Source organism: Neopsephotus bourkii, unplaced genomic scaffold (genome assembly GCF_033783945.1).
Source record: "Neopsephotus bourkii isolate Nb327-2 ecotype Australia unplaced genomic scaffold, CSIRO-AGI_Nbou_v1 NB_107, whole genome shotgun sequence".
NCBI classification, from domain to species: domain Eukaryota; kingdom Metazoa; phylum Chordata; class Aves; order Psittaciformes; family Psittacidae; genus Neopsephotus; species Neopsephotus bourkii.
In genome coordinates, this window is record NW_026900624.1 from 8,632,138 (window position 1) to 8,646,790 (window position 14,653).

The 14,653-nt window shown below is 41.4% G+C and overlaps 1 protein-coding gene across 1 annotated transcript; it reads right to left on the reverse strand.

Annotated features, from left to right (window-relative positions):
• Window positions 1-5,131: 5,131 nt before the first annotated feature.
• LOC133214106 (uncharacterized) lies at window positions 5,132-9,751 on the reverse strand. Its single transcript, XM_061356797.1, has 2 exons — window positions 7,573-9,751; window positions 5,132-5,518 (listed from the first exon to the last, which is right to left on the reverse strand). Exons 1-2 carry the CDS (start codon window positions 9,242-9,244, stop codon window positions 5,226-5,228), a joined length of 1,965 nt encoding a protein of 654 aa, XP_061212781.1. The 5' UTR covers window positions 9,245-9,751; the 3' UTR covers window positions 5,132-5,225.
• Window positions 9,752-14,653: the final 4,902 nt, after the last annotated feature.

The following is a 14,653-nucleotide window of genomic DNA, read 5'->3' on the forward strand; positions in this document are numbered from 1 at the left end:
TCACTGGAATACCTTCTGAATATTGATGGCTGTGAAATGGCAGAGTGGGTGATCTGCCTTTAGTTTCTTTGAGTAGAGCCTTTTGTCTTAATGAAGTAGAGTTCTTGAACGGGAAAACTCTCACCCAGTGTCTATGATCTAATCCCTTGCAAGATTTTGGGTTGCTTTTCAAATGGGTTGACTTGAGTGGGCTAAGGAAAAGATGAATAGCTAAGCTCTCTGAGTGTATCTGTTTACTGATCTGCATCCATTGCCTTACTCTAGCTTGTATAAGCAACTGAAGGTCTCACAGATTTGAGATACTATCATTTCAGTTAATTTAAGATACATCTGAGAGCTTTTTCTAAAACTATGTGAATATATTCATATTTCTTCATGCCAAATGTTAAAATAGTTTGACTAGATCTGAACACAAATAACATTCAAGTGTACTTTGCTTACATTGATAGCTGAGTCCTTTCTTCAGCTGTGTATAGTTTCAAGGTGATTTTTTAGTCACTGTGATGCAGATGTTCTAAATGATTTTAGAACCATTTTACACAATAATTAAAGAGTACTTGCATGATTTTTTTTATCATTCTGAAACTTACGTAGCATTTGCAGAAGGAGTGTGTCATTTTTGGAGACTCTAAAGTCAGAAGACTTTCATTTTCAGTACTTAATTGACAATAGGATGTCCTGTATCACCACATCTGTTGATATCTCATATTCTGATGGAGAAAATTACCATGGAGTTACTGTTTATTGTAAGCTTTTGGGTTTTTTTAAATAAGGTTGTATTGCTTATCAGTCCCTTATTTACTAAAGGACTGTTGATGTCTGCAACATACAGAGCATGTAAATGTCAGCTTTCTGTAATTTTTTGCTGGTCTAGAGAAGTGTAACTGAAAAGTTTATCCTGTGCATGGGGGAATTGTGTGTTGCATCTCTTGATGTGCCATTAATTTGCAGCTGCAGTCCTTAAATATGCACAGTAATTAAATACTTCATTAGAGGAAAAGAAAAATTCTGCACCTGCTGTTAAAATCCCTACTTGCTTTGCATGGTTACTAGCTACATTTCCCACTTTGGAATCTGCCAGGTAAGACTGTTAAGTGATTAAATGAACAGGCCCAAGGTAGTTAGTTGTCTGCAGACCTGTATTCTAAATACTTGAACATTCTTACTGAAACATGAGATACTACAAGAGCTGATGTTTCCTGTAATAATTAGTTAGATTTATATTTTACCAGTCTTACATCAAAACTGTTGACTACACTGAATTACCGCTGCTTTGTTGACTTTTACATTAAACTTCAGAGCTGGTTTACAGCTGCATGGCTTCTGGAAACCATTGAAGTAATTGTCCAGAAGAATTTGTGTTTATCCTGACTGACTGCCATGCCCAAGATGTCACTCGATGGTTCTAGTGCCTTTGAATTTCAATGGAAACATTTTGTGATGGTCCTGACAGTTCGGTCTCTTTTGTGTAAGATGTGTATAAATCAGGGAGTCCTAATAGAGTTAATTTTACTTAGTACTGCCTGTGACCAGATTCTCACCAGCATCACCTTGGTATAGTTTTTCTTGTTCATATATAGATTCCTTTGTCTGCTTTACTTGGCGTTTTGTCTTAGTATATAGTTTCAGGGTTCTGATTTTGCTAATGCCTCTTCATCAGGCATAGGCTAAGTGTGTTCTATTTTAAATTGAAAAATAAAATCACTATCTGCCATGACTTTTTTTCTGAGTAATAACACTAGTCTAGTACAAATTGTCTTTTTGTAGATTTGCTCTTAATGTCATTTAAATGATCTCTTAAGTCTGTGGATATTGCCTTGGTCATTCTGTGCAGTCAATCCTTCTTGATAACAGGGAGGGAGTTGATACTTTGGTGGCTGGAAGGATGGTAAGCTGTGAGGCAGTCTTATTGCCCTAGAATACTGCTGTTGAGAGGTAAGTGGTACTGAGTGTGGTATCCATGACTGTGGTGAAGGTGAAGCCCTGCACTCATGTACAGGTGCTTTGCGAGGTTTCAGGCCATCCAGTTCCATATTGGCATGGCTTAGCTGGGAGTTCCTCTGAAATGACTTAAATTGTGGTCCAGGAATCTTTCTGTGGTACTTGCAAAACCAGTAAACCAATATTATTAGAACCCCAGCAGTGGCACAAAGACTGCTTAGTAAGGCAAATGGGGTCTTCCTAATTGTGGTATTATTCTTGTCTTGAAGTGTAGGCACAGCGCTGTTGTAAGACCCATCAAATGGCTTTGTGGTGGGAAAGCAGATTTCACCATATGAAACATTGAAGATAACATCAATTTTGTATTCTGGTAACATTGCTTGGACAAAGCGTGGGCTAACATACCCATCTGGTACTCTTAATTTCTCTAATGCTTCCTGGATTTCATCTTGTGCACACCAGCTGGAAGATGTGTTGGCATTTGTGCACAGTAGCCTGTTATACCAGGAGATTACTGTGGACCCAGGTTTGAGAGTGGTCACCATGATGTCTTTGGGACTGCTGGAGTTCAAATAGAGGGACAGCTTTTCTAGAAACAAATTAATCCTTTTCCTTTCTCTCAGGAAAGAGTAGTAGCTGTTTTTTGTTCTGAGAGTGTAAAGATGACATGGTACATTGGTGGGCTTCAGAAGCTCAACAGTGAAAGATTCCCAGGCAGTCAGCCCTCCTGAATCCGTGGCAGACAGCACAAATTCCTGAGGTGAATACTGGAAGTCAACATCAAGGGGGTAGCCGTGCATGGTTTGCTGAGAGGTGTTAAATTGCAGCCAGCTTTCTGATCCCAGTGGAGAGCCATCAGCTGGAATGATTTGTAAGGATAACTGAGTAGAGTTGCCATCTTCCTCATCGTAAAACATATTGGCAGGTACAGGAAAAAAGAAGAGGCATCCAATAGTTGCTGTTAGGAATTTAATAGAATGAACAATCTTTGGGGAAGAATTTGCTTGCCCTTTAGAGAGGAGGGAGAAAAAGAAAGAATTACAAGGAAAAAAAATAGCTATGTTAATAATAGCAAATCTCACCAGCCTCATGGGGTAATAGAGCAGACCTCCAGAGGTCCCTTCTAGCCAACCTCCTGCTCAAAGCGGAGCTCTCACCAAGACTAGTTGAGATCAAGCATGCCTTTGCTTCCCTGTGTGACTTGTTCCATTGCCACATTACCCCCAAATAGAAAAGTTTTCCTGACGTCTGAAGCTCCTGAGGTGCAGTTTTGTGGCCATTGCCCCTTGTATCATCTGCCATTCCTAAGAAGTGTCACATGGCCCTCTAAACTTCTTTTTGGGAAACAGAGACTTTGTTTAGGGTGAGCAGAGCTCTCAACTGTTTTTCCTGCATTACTTCCCTTTATGATGGACATTGTAAATCATTCTTTTGTATGAAGTAACTGAGCACTAGCATTTACAGCATCATCCTTTTGGAAGACAATTTGAAGTTGGTTTGTTGTGTTTTTTTTTTTCTAAAAATCTGAATGCATTGAGGTGGAAATGTGTTGGAATCTAGAGTTTCATCCTTAAATGGGGATCATGTGCTAATCCTTCGGAAACTGAAAATACATGGGTTATTAACAAATCTAAAATCCATCAAAACATTCGGTTTTGTTTAATCTGTATTTTTGCCAAATGGAATGCTAATGTATTAACAAATAATGAGAGGGTAATGTCAAAAGCAATTTAAAAGGTTAGAGGTTAGATTTTAGTCTTAGATGAAATTCAAAGCTAAAACAGAAAACAAGATAATTTATCTTAAAATCTGCTTTATGTCATGTGATAATTATGAATGTCTTGTAAATCAGAAGCCAGCCACTTCAGCTGTTGTCCTTTCTTAGCTTGTGTTCAGCTGGGTGGGTTACATCTGCCTTTTCAAGGGACAGCGTGCTCATCACCTCACGCAGCCTCTGACTTGCAGGTGACAATGGCAGATGCTAAGAACTGGCAAGGGAAATTCTGGACTTGCCTCACTTCTTACTGAAACTTTAAAGTGTTGTCCTTGATCACATCTTGACTACAACTTCATTTGCCTAAGCATATCTAGATATATGTTTAGCCAGTTGTAAATAACATTGTTCTTTAAAAGTCTAACGTATCAGGTCTTGTACAGAGATTTCCCAAAAACTAATATCTTGTTCTAGTTACTTTTACACAGAAACATCACAATGCGTCTCTCAGGTGATGCATTTATTTTATGGTGGCAGTTAACTCTCCTGTTTCTTAATGCTTTAAATATTGAAGAATAAGGGAAGTATTCCTATTATTGAAAAGCTCTTGCTTGATTTGTGTGTGTGTGTGTATTATGGAAAGCTTATGTAAACTTCCTGTATGATTAGATAGTCTAAATTCCAAGTCTGAATGACAGTTTGAAGCTGACTAGTAGAAGACTGCCTAATACTGTGATGCTTTACCTAATGAAGGCATTAGTACAGGTATCTGATTAACAGGGCTGTCATCAGGTAGTACCTTGATTTGGCTTTATTCCCAACATTAGGTTTGCAGGAACCCCTGGGAGCCTGCTTGCACAAGCTGAGGTCCTGGGAAAGTGCAGCAACTCATGATTATTTCCACATGAAGTGTCCTTTTGGGAAACTAACACAATTCCAGAAGAAACAACTCTTAATTCTGCAAAGAACTGCTCCCAGCCCTGATGTCTTAGTGCTCCTTTATCAGATTCTGAAATGGAGCTCACATCATCAATGGAGCTCACATATGAGGTAATTATTAAACATGTTATTGTTTCATTTTCTACTTACAACACTAACAATGGATTTTTTTCATTTTTTATTTTTTTAGGATTTAGTGAGAATCGTTCTGATTTGTACCATTGGGCTGTATTTAGCATGGAGAATAATTTTGGATTAATAATTAAATTCAGGTGTCTCAGCATTACCCCATTCCTGTAGGTGGCAGCCACCCCGCCTGAGACAGGATTATTTTGCGTGCTGCACATCTGCCTAACTTGAAGAGCTCCTGTAAGCTGTAGGATGATAAAATGTGACAAATTTGATAGGCAACCTTCTCTTGGTGACTGTTAGGTGAAGTTGGGTGGCAGGCTCCTGGAGTAAGGGAGATCAGGATACAGGGTGTTCCTGCAACCTGTGACAGGAATGGTCCTTTCTTCCAGCCATTTCTGGAACTCGTGTGTTTTCTCCACTTCAGGGATCAATTTGCAAGATTGGGTAATGCCTTGTTATTATGTTCTCCTTATATATTACCTAATGTAAATAATAGGGATTAATTCAGAAGGATGTGAATCTTTAGGTCAAAATATTTTGAGGTCTGCATGGGTTCTAGTATAGGAATCCAGAAATACTTTGCATGATGGATAAAAAGGTTGATGACAGCTATGTTCAGAAGTAAGAGCATGGAAGTAAACTTCTTACCTGCGGTTATATTCTGAAGTTCTTGTGAAAAAGAAAATGAAGGAAGAATCCATGTACTTTCCATGGACTGTTGTAGTCTTTCAGATGTGGGAGACAGCAAGGCGCTTGGATTCTGATACGATGGCAGTAGTGTTTGAACCACCCCTGTGAAAATGAGAAGATCATTACAGTTTAAGGTAAAAGATCATTTAGATTTAGGTAAATGGGATCTTACGTTAATAATTTGCTCTAGGGTCGGAAATGTGGTTCAAGAGCTTTTAGGGCATGTGTTTGAAAACTCTTTGCCAGCATGGGAAGGAAGCTAGAGTTAAGTTTCCCGTTAGAAAATGGGGGAACTCTGTGCCAATGTGGCTTCCTTCACTGGAGCAGGCAGGTATTTTTTTAAACATCTCTATATGGCCTGTGTTTGCAAGACTGTTAATTAGTATTGTGTTAGGGCTGTGTTGTCTGTCTGTGCGCTTTGACAGATGTTTGCTTGGACACCTGATTGCAAACCTGAACATTTCAAATCAGTCTTGTGCTGTGGGTATAGACTTTATGCAGGTCTAGTAAAGTTTTACAAAGTTGGTGGTTCTGAAGGGCATTATAACATGGTCAATGCATTAAAAATGACCTACGTGTTAGCCAAAATCCAAGCGGGGATTGACTGAACAGTCACACTACCTTTAGACAGCAGAGCTGAAAGTGTTTTCTAGGGGCTCAGGAACAGTTTGGGATCTCTCCATTCCTAGTGGAAGGCCTCTTCCAGTGCTTACCATTCAAAGACGTGCAACTGCATCTCTACAGGACATGGCTGTTTCTGAATAGTGAAACACCTTTCCAAGGACTTCAGTGTGAGGTTTCTTTATGTGCACAACTTACTACTTACGCAAGAACATTCCATTCCAAAATTTTAAAGGTTTGAGCAATTCCAGTTCTCCTGGTTTTGATTGGATATGGATACATGGAGGAGCAGGATCATGAAATGCAAAGAAATGTCATTACGAATTCTGTTAAAATACCTAATTTGCCATGTTTGGTTTCTTAGTGGGATAACCATTAAATTATTGTAGCTATCGTAATACATTCCCTATATCGTGTACAATAGTCTTTATATTAAAAATCATAACAACTGCATGTGCTGTCTGTACAATTGTCAAACTGCACACAATATGTTTTCAGTTGCCTTATTCTGCTATTGTGGAGGTTACTCAGCTATTCCCTATGCCAGTGCCTGCATTGTTTAAATAACAGAAGAAAGGAAGAAGAAAAGGAGAAGGAAGAAGATCATGAAGACTTACTATCGAGTGTACTATCAGCAAGTTTGCTGATGACACTAAGCTGGGAGGGGTGGCCGACACGCCAGAAGGCTGTGCTGCCATTCAGCGAGACCTGGACAGGCTGGAGAGTTGGGTGGGGAATAACTTGATGAAATATAACAAGGGAAAGTGTAGAGTCCTGCATCTGGGCAGGAACAACCCCAGGTTCCAGTATAGGTTGGGGAATGACCTGTTAGAGAGCAGTGTAGGGGAGAGGGACCTGGGGGTCCTAGTGGACGACAGGGTGACCATGAGCCGACACTGTGCCCTTGTGGCCAAGAAGGCCAATGGCATCCTGGGGTGTATTAGAAGGGGGGTGGTTAGTAGGTCGAGAGAGGTCCTCCTTCCCCTCTACTCTGCCCTGGTGAGACCTCATCTGGAATATTGTGTCCAGTTCTGGGCCCCTCAGTTTAAGAAGGACAGGGACCTGCTGGAGAGAGTCCAGCGCAGGGCAACTAAGATGATTAAGGGAGTGGAGCATCTCCCTTATGAGGAAAGACTGAGGGAGCTGGGTCTCTATAGTTTGGAGAAGAGGAGATTGAGGGGTGACCTTATTAGTGTATATAAATATATAAAGGGGAGTGTCACGAGGATGGAGCCAGGCTCTTCTCAGTGGCAAACAATGAAAGGACAAGGGGAAATGGGTACAAATTGGAACACAAGAGGTTCCACTTAAACCTGAGAAGAAACTTCTTCTCAGTGAGGGTGACGGAACACTGGAACAGGCTGCCCAGGGAGGTTGTGGAGTCTCCTTTTGGGACATTCAAAACCCGCCTGGACACGTTCCTGTGTAACCTTATCTAGGTGTTCCTGCTCCGGCAGGGGGATTGGACTAGATGATCTTTTGAGGTCCCTTCCAATCTCTAACATACTGTGATACTGTGATACTGTGAAACATACCTGATATGCTGCTGGACAGTTGAGAAGGGGCATTAAATAAAGTCACCAGAGGTACTTCTACAGCATCCAACTTGATGTCTGAGATTTTGTGTGACTTCAGGGTAGGGTTGGTGGTGTTTGACAATATCCATGTTCCCAAATCTCTGTCTGGTTTCAATTCCTTCGTGCTGCTGGATAAAATACTTGCAGACTGTATCTCTGTTCTGAGAATGTTACCACTGTAAGAATTAAGCCTGTTTGGTGGTCTGGATAGCTCAGAAGTGTCAAAGCTAGAAAAGTCTACTGGCAGAGTAAGAACTGGAGTGGTATTAGGATGGGACAGAGTGATCAGACTTGGTTCATAAGATTCTTCTGCTTTACTAGGGAATGTGCTGTATAACATGCTAGAAAAGCAGGCTGAGGCTTGAGGGCTGAAATTCAGTTTAAATTCAAGGGTCTGTGCTTCTCTCTGAGTTACAGCAAATGGAAACCCACTGGGCTGTGGAATAGTCATAAAAGGCTTAAACAACTGCTCATAGTCTTTAGCAAACACTTGGCTCAAACTACTGCTTGCTAGCACCAGTGGAAATGTGTCATCAATGGGAAATGTAATGTCAGATGAAGTCGTGGCTCTTGCTGAAGCTTTTGGGAATAGTGAAGGAAGTCCTGGAGAGAAGGATGCACTAGAAAGCATTTCAAGTTCTGGAAAGTGGCTTTTTGCCTCTTCAGTGTAATCTGTCATTTCTGATACTGATGCTGCTTCTGGCAAAAATACATGAAATTCTTTCTTGGAAGGAAGTATGTCTGCTGAGCTCTGCAGCTGTTCATATAGAGTGTTTATCACCCACGTGTACGTGGGCCTGGAAAGCTGGTCTCTGTCTGAAGTGATGTCCTGGAGGAAGCGGTATGTGGATACTTCTGTTTTACTGTAAAGGAAATATGAGTCTGTTTCAGGCATGTAATTCTCCAGCTGCTCTAACAGCAAGGACGTGTCAGAAGCTCTAGTGGGCCGCACTTCCAGTTCAGTGAAGAAAAGTGATGTTTTAGTAGTCAGTGAAGGTGAAAGATCTGGAAAATTAGAGTCTGCAAACATAATAGATACTGGTGGTTTAGCTGGCATGTCCCACACTGAATTCATTTCTAAGGTGACCAAACTTTCTTGACTTATAATAAGATGGATATTATTCTCCATCTTGTAACTTGCCGTTGTTATACTTTCTTCACAGAAAGATGATAAACCCTGAGTAGATGTTATCACAAGTTGTGTGAGTAAGCAGCTTGGCACAGTGGAGGATAAAGGCCTGGAAGCATCTCCTCTAGCTAGTCTTTGGGTAATTGTAATTGGTTTTAATGTAGGTGTTGGTGTGATCATTAATCGCCTACGTTGTTGTCCTGGAGACTTTCTTTCATAATCACCTCTCCTAAGTATTCTCCAGCCTGCAATTTCATATCCTAGCAGCTCTGACAAGTGGTGTGAGTCAATGTTCTGTTGCAGGACTTGGATGAATTCATGGAGCATGACAAATGCTCCACACTTTACAGGCCAAGAGAGTCCTACATAGTGGTTCACTGTAAAGTCAATGTGTCCAGTGTCTTCAACCAGTACAGTCGGGCTCTGCAAGCCTCTGTGTGCCAAATCTGTGTATTGTAGCAGGGTCAGTAGGGAGGAATCGAGGTGGAGATACTCAGCCATCGTGCACACGATGTAGAGGCGTTCCTGTGCTTTCAGGGTTTCTGCTCCAGTAGAGACAATGATTTCAGCAGAAGTGATCGGAACTTGCTTCCCACACCTGATATTGAAAATCCAAAATTGTATTGGTTAAGAGATGTTTATCTGCCCTCCTGTTTTTGTGAAGGTACCTGTTTGGATTTAGTCTGTCATCTTAGGCAAGTGCATTACTCAACATTTTACCTTAGGCCAGAAATTCCTCCTACTGGATATGAATGTTTCCTATTTCATTAGCTTCAGTGAGCCCTAACTTTGATCCCATTGGTTGCATAGAACACAGCAGCATGGTATGAATTTACCAAACACTATCCTCATTATCTAGACTCGGAAGTAATTCACTGAAGAGATATTCCCAGTCTATTAGACATCAGATGTAGGTACTTCCATTAAAAAGTACCATCAGCGTAAATAGTGCCTTGTGGAAGCAATTCAGAGCCTGCCTCTCTGCCTGCTGACAGAAGAGCTCCAGTTCCTATCTGCGGCAGGGAGGTTGTGCACCTGGAAAATCAGTGCCCTGGCACTGCTAGACTTGCAGTCTTCATGCCTATGCTTGCTGTGCACTACAGCTCTGGGGTGACAAAGCCTCCTGCTTCTAGAGTCAACGTGTACTCATTCTGTATTTCTTGGGTTTTGTTTTGGTTTGTTGTTGTGTTTTTTTTTCCGGTGTCATGTTTCTGTGATAGGAAAAAAACACCCTGTGCCAGTTAGAGAGCACATACCTCTTTTTAAATCTGTTTTCCACACACACTGATTTGAATCTGTTTCACACACACACACTGAGGGCAAAAGCTGTTGGAAGCTAGCAATACTCACTGGAAGTTGTTTGGCATTTGGTTCAAGCTTCCCTTTGTGTCCAGGAATAAGATGCTGTCCTTAACATGGATGGTGAAATTTCCGGCAGCTCTTGGTGTTTTCTGAGCATTTTGCCCTGCAGATGCAACTATGTTCAGCAGGTATACTCCACTCTCCCCTGCCATCGGCAGCCCTTGCAGCATGTTTGTATTGGGGTTGAAGTCCAACCATTTTGGCAGATCTGCACCACTGGCTAAAGTGACCTGCTCCATAAGAGAATGACAGATAAATAGAGTTAGAGATAGGAAATAGTGTTGCTGAAGTTTTACACATTGCAAGTTCTGATTAGACAGATGTCCAGGAACAGCCACAAATGATCCATTTAAGAATCACACAGTGCCTTGATTTTCATGAAGTGCTTGTATTTTTAATGTAGTGGCAACACTATTAATTTTTAATGCCCTGCATTCTTTGGGCTGCAGGTAGAAAAAAATACGTGTTATGTGGGGCTTTTGTTTGTTTGTTTAGTAGATAGCTGCTATGTTGGCAGTGAACGATGGTGAGGTTTTGCAATTGGTTCTACTTATTTCTGATATGTGAAACTTCTAGAAGGAGATTTTTCAATGAGTTCACTTTGAACATAGAATGAATGCCAATTTGTTGCAGGGTTGTACCAAGAATTGTATTTAATAACATTACCTTGTACTGAGTTATCGTTCCCTGAAAGCCAAAGACTGGCACTGGGTAATAGAATATTTTTCCTGTAAGGATGGTTGCATCTGGGATTCCTTGCAGGCTCTTTGTTTCTTCATGTCTGTTATTTGATCCCTTAGCAACCACAGCAGATGTGTTTACATAGACAGATACCAGTGCAAAGAGAAGAGGGAGCGTGGGTAAGACTTGTGTTCCCAGGAGCAAAGGGGACCCTAAGGCAGGAAACTTGTTGAGGGTGCCCACTGGGTCCTTGCAGGCATCCATCCTCACACAGTGGGCTCATGGGGCTGCTGGCATCTGGGTGCTGCTACTTCATTTTGTGTCAGAGCTGTAGGGGAGAGAAAAAAAACCAACCCAAAGCCATATGCACACACACTTCAGATCAGCCAACTTCATCTCGTGGGGAAGCGGAATATGTGGCAAAGCTTCACACTGCATTTGTTACAGCCCTGCTGGTCTAACTGCTCAGGCCACAGTGACAAATGGGAAGGGTTATAGGATTTTCAAAAGCCTTGGTACTTACCATTGCTGCTCCATTCAGCTGAAGGTTTTTCATGAGAAAACACCAGGTAGCACAAAAACAATTAATGATGCTTTTTAACCCAGTTTCCTTCAGACTCATGTTGCTCCCATCTCTGCCTCTGTAATGATAAAAGCCCACTTGATCTCTAGGATATGAAATGCTACACTAGGGCCTCATCAGGGGGGCCTTCAACATATGGCTTAGAGGAGAGACAGATAAACAGCACAGTAACCTGACCCACCAGGTTTTTGTGGTATAGTGGTAGCAAAGGGAAAGGTGAGTGTGGCATGTGGCAAACAAACTGTGAAGGTAAAGACAAGCTCTGACTCAATAGCCTTTGCTATGTAGGATGGAGGGCTGGACTTCTGACTTGCTACATTTGAGGCTTCTTACTCAAGGGGAGATAAAAGCACTAAGTAGTAAAATAGTTCCTGCAGATGTGGGGCTCTCAAACCTGAGTGGCTTCCAGCTTTTAGATGAGAAGGGTATACAGTATGCTTGTCTGTCCTGCTAAAGATAGCTTTCTGTGAAAGCACACAAGAAGAAAATAATTGTAGGCAGCAGCAAAGATGTTTACTAAACCAGTTGATACAGCTGGAGAAGCATGAAGCATCTTTAGGATCCAAATGACTACAGGAGCAGTGCAGTGAGTACTCCTTTCTTGTTACAGCTTTTATAGAAAGATGTCTTGAAAACCACAGCCCTCTTTGCATTGGCTCTGCAGACTCAGCAGCCATGTATCTTGGAATGAGGTCTTGCTCTGCTGGTTTTTAACAAGCATTTTCTTCCTGCTGTTTGTGGATGTGTTCGCATTGTGCTCTGTAGTAGCTGCAAGCCTTTCTGTCGTGCTCAATTGTCCAGATCCTTTCTACTTAAGTGATGAGTGGAGCATGCTCTGGATAGAGCAAGAAATGGTAATAGAAATCATTGTTCCTAAGTATTCGTAGGTAAAGACAAAAATTGTGTGATATCTCCTGAAACACAGTGGTTTACTAGAGGCTGCAGTGCATCCTACTGAAGTGTACTCTGACAAAAAAAAGGCAGAAAACCAATTGTCCTACAGAGAGGTGTACAGAGCAAAGTGAATGTGCTTGAGGTTGTTGGATGCTTTTGAACAGAGATAAATCTGTATCCAGCCAAGTCTGGTTCCATTGCAACTGTGACTGGCTCTGAATAAACCAAAAGTTGTGTTGTGTTTCTTTGTGCTGATCTATGCTGAGAAAAGTTGCTGCACACAAATCTCCATTTTCCATTGTTCATGTCTCCCGTGTTCCTTTCTTCTGCAATCTCTAAAATCATAATGGCATGTCCTCATTCACTGATTATGAAACTATGAAAAGAGCAAGTAGGTGGTGGGGTGGAAGTTCAAGTTGGAGATGAGAACTTTTGTTTAGAGCATATAATTCTTATGCAAGGGAATGGGTGCTTGACAGTTGACTAATCTCACCTAATGAATTTGCCTCCTGAGAGCTTAGTAAATATTGCCGTGTAACCATGTATGAATCATCAGTGTGCTCTAAAATGATGGGAACGCTCTCAGATCCCTTGTTTGCTGTGAGCTGAAAGTAGTCAAAACCACCTCCAGAAGTGCAACATCTGCCCCAATTCAGGGATCCAAAGCCCACAGACCCACCTGTATTTCAGGTGGGAAAATGCCAGTGAATGTTTCCCCTGTTTGGATCCCTTCTTGGTAACTTCTAATCTACTGGCTTTGACAGCAGCAAATGTCATGTATTTGCTCTGTAGTGTGAGATGAAGCAGTATATTTTCATGTTGCCCGTTATCTCGGTGCTGTGGATATAAACTTACTAAAAGTTCATGTGAACATGCTAGGGAAGCTTAAAATAGTTAGATTTTTAAAACTTACCCAGAGACTTTCTGTAATTCTCATCACAGTACAGTTTCTGAGCTCATAATTAATTTTTTCTGGGTGGATTGCAACAGAGGCATGTAGCAGTCTATTGGGTAAATGGCTTTTGGTAAAATCAGAAACCATCTAAAGGGCCATTCTATGGCTAAATGCAGGCAATCTTGTGGACAGATGTAACTCATACAGAAACAAGGGCTCCTGACTTACAGTATTTATTTCCCAAGCAGAACCAAGAAATATCAAAAGTTTTATGGAATAATTCTCATGTAACTTCATGACGAGGCTCAGCTGAACCAGATACATCGATAAAGGTCTGTGTCATTGAAAGCCCACTTGAATCAAAAAGGACTTTGGGGGGGCACATGTAAGTACTTGTAAAGGCAAAAATGGCTTATTTTGCTTCACTTCTAGCTTTAGACAATTTTTCCTACAAGTCTGTACTACATTTACAGAGGTATGATTCTGAAACTGGAAAAACCCCACCCCTAAATCCTTATATACACACCAGGCAACACACTACTACCTGCTTTTTTCAATATTACCTTTTTTCCCAAGACAGACTTCATGATCAATCAAGGGGGAGGAAACACAAACTTATAAAATGGAAATCATCGCTGACTTGTTTTCTTATGCTGCCCCTGCCTAAGGTGCTCTCTTGTCACTCCTGTTTAGAAGAAAGGGGGAGCAATTGTCCAACTGTAATGTTTAGCAAGGCCACTCGGAGGTGTTCAGGCTCTCATGCAAAATCCAAAGTTTTCTAGCATGGTTTAGTTTTCAGCCTTCACCACAAGGTTAATACTTTTACAAGGCTCGTTTCTGTATCTGTTAAAGCCCTAGCAGCTGGAATCCAGTAATTGGCTTGGCAATTCTAACGCCCTCTTAAGATATGTTGAATTTGGGCTTTCTCAGCTGCGGAGGAAATCTGGATATTTATCCCAGTATCCCCACAAAATGCAGAGAGTGACTTAGAAATAATAGATTCTCTTAGGAGGTTGGAGTCTTTTTTTTTAATGTGTGAAGCTGGCAGTGCTATCAGCCCTGCAGTGCACACCTTGGTAACTTGTGGGCAGTTACGGAATAGTTTGCGTTGACGTAACAGGAAGGCTGGTGGGAGCATGTTTTCTGCTAAGTTGTTCAGTACAGGAGATTTTCACATTTTGCCTTTGATTTCCATTATATTCCAGGAAAAGACTCTTGTGTTGGAGTTGCCTAGTAACATGCAGAGATCTGCCTACAAACTGGCTGTCAATGCCTCAAGTCTTAGGCAAAATGTGCAAAATGTTTTTATTTGGACTGTTGCAATAAACATATTGTCCCTTTCTAGGGAACAGGAACCTGGTAACTAGATGTTGGGAAGGGCATAAATGCATACAATGGAAGAAAGGAGCCTGTATTTTCTCGTCTGCCTAACCCAGTGTCACTCCTGGGTGACAAGCCAGCCAAAACTAGTGTCATCATAGTAACACACCTTTCT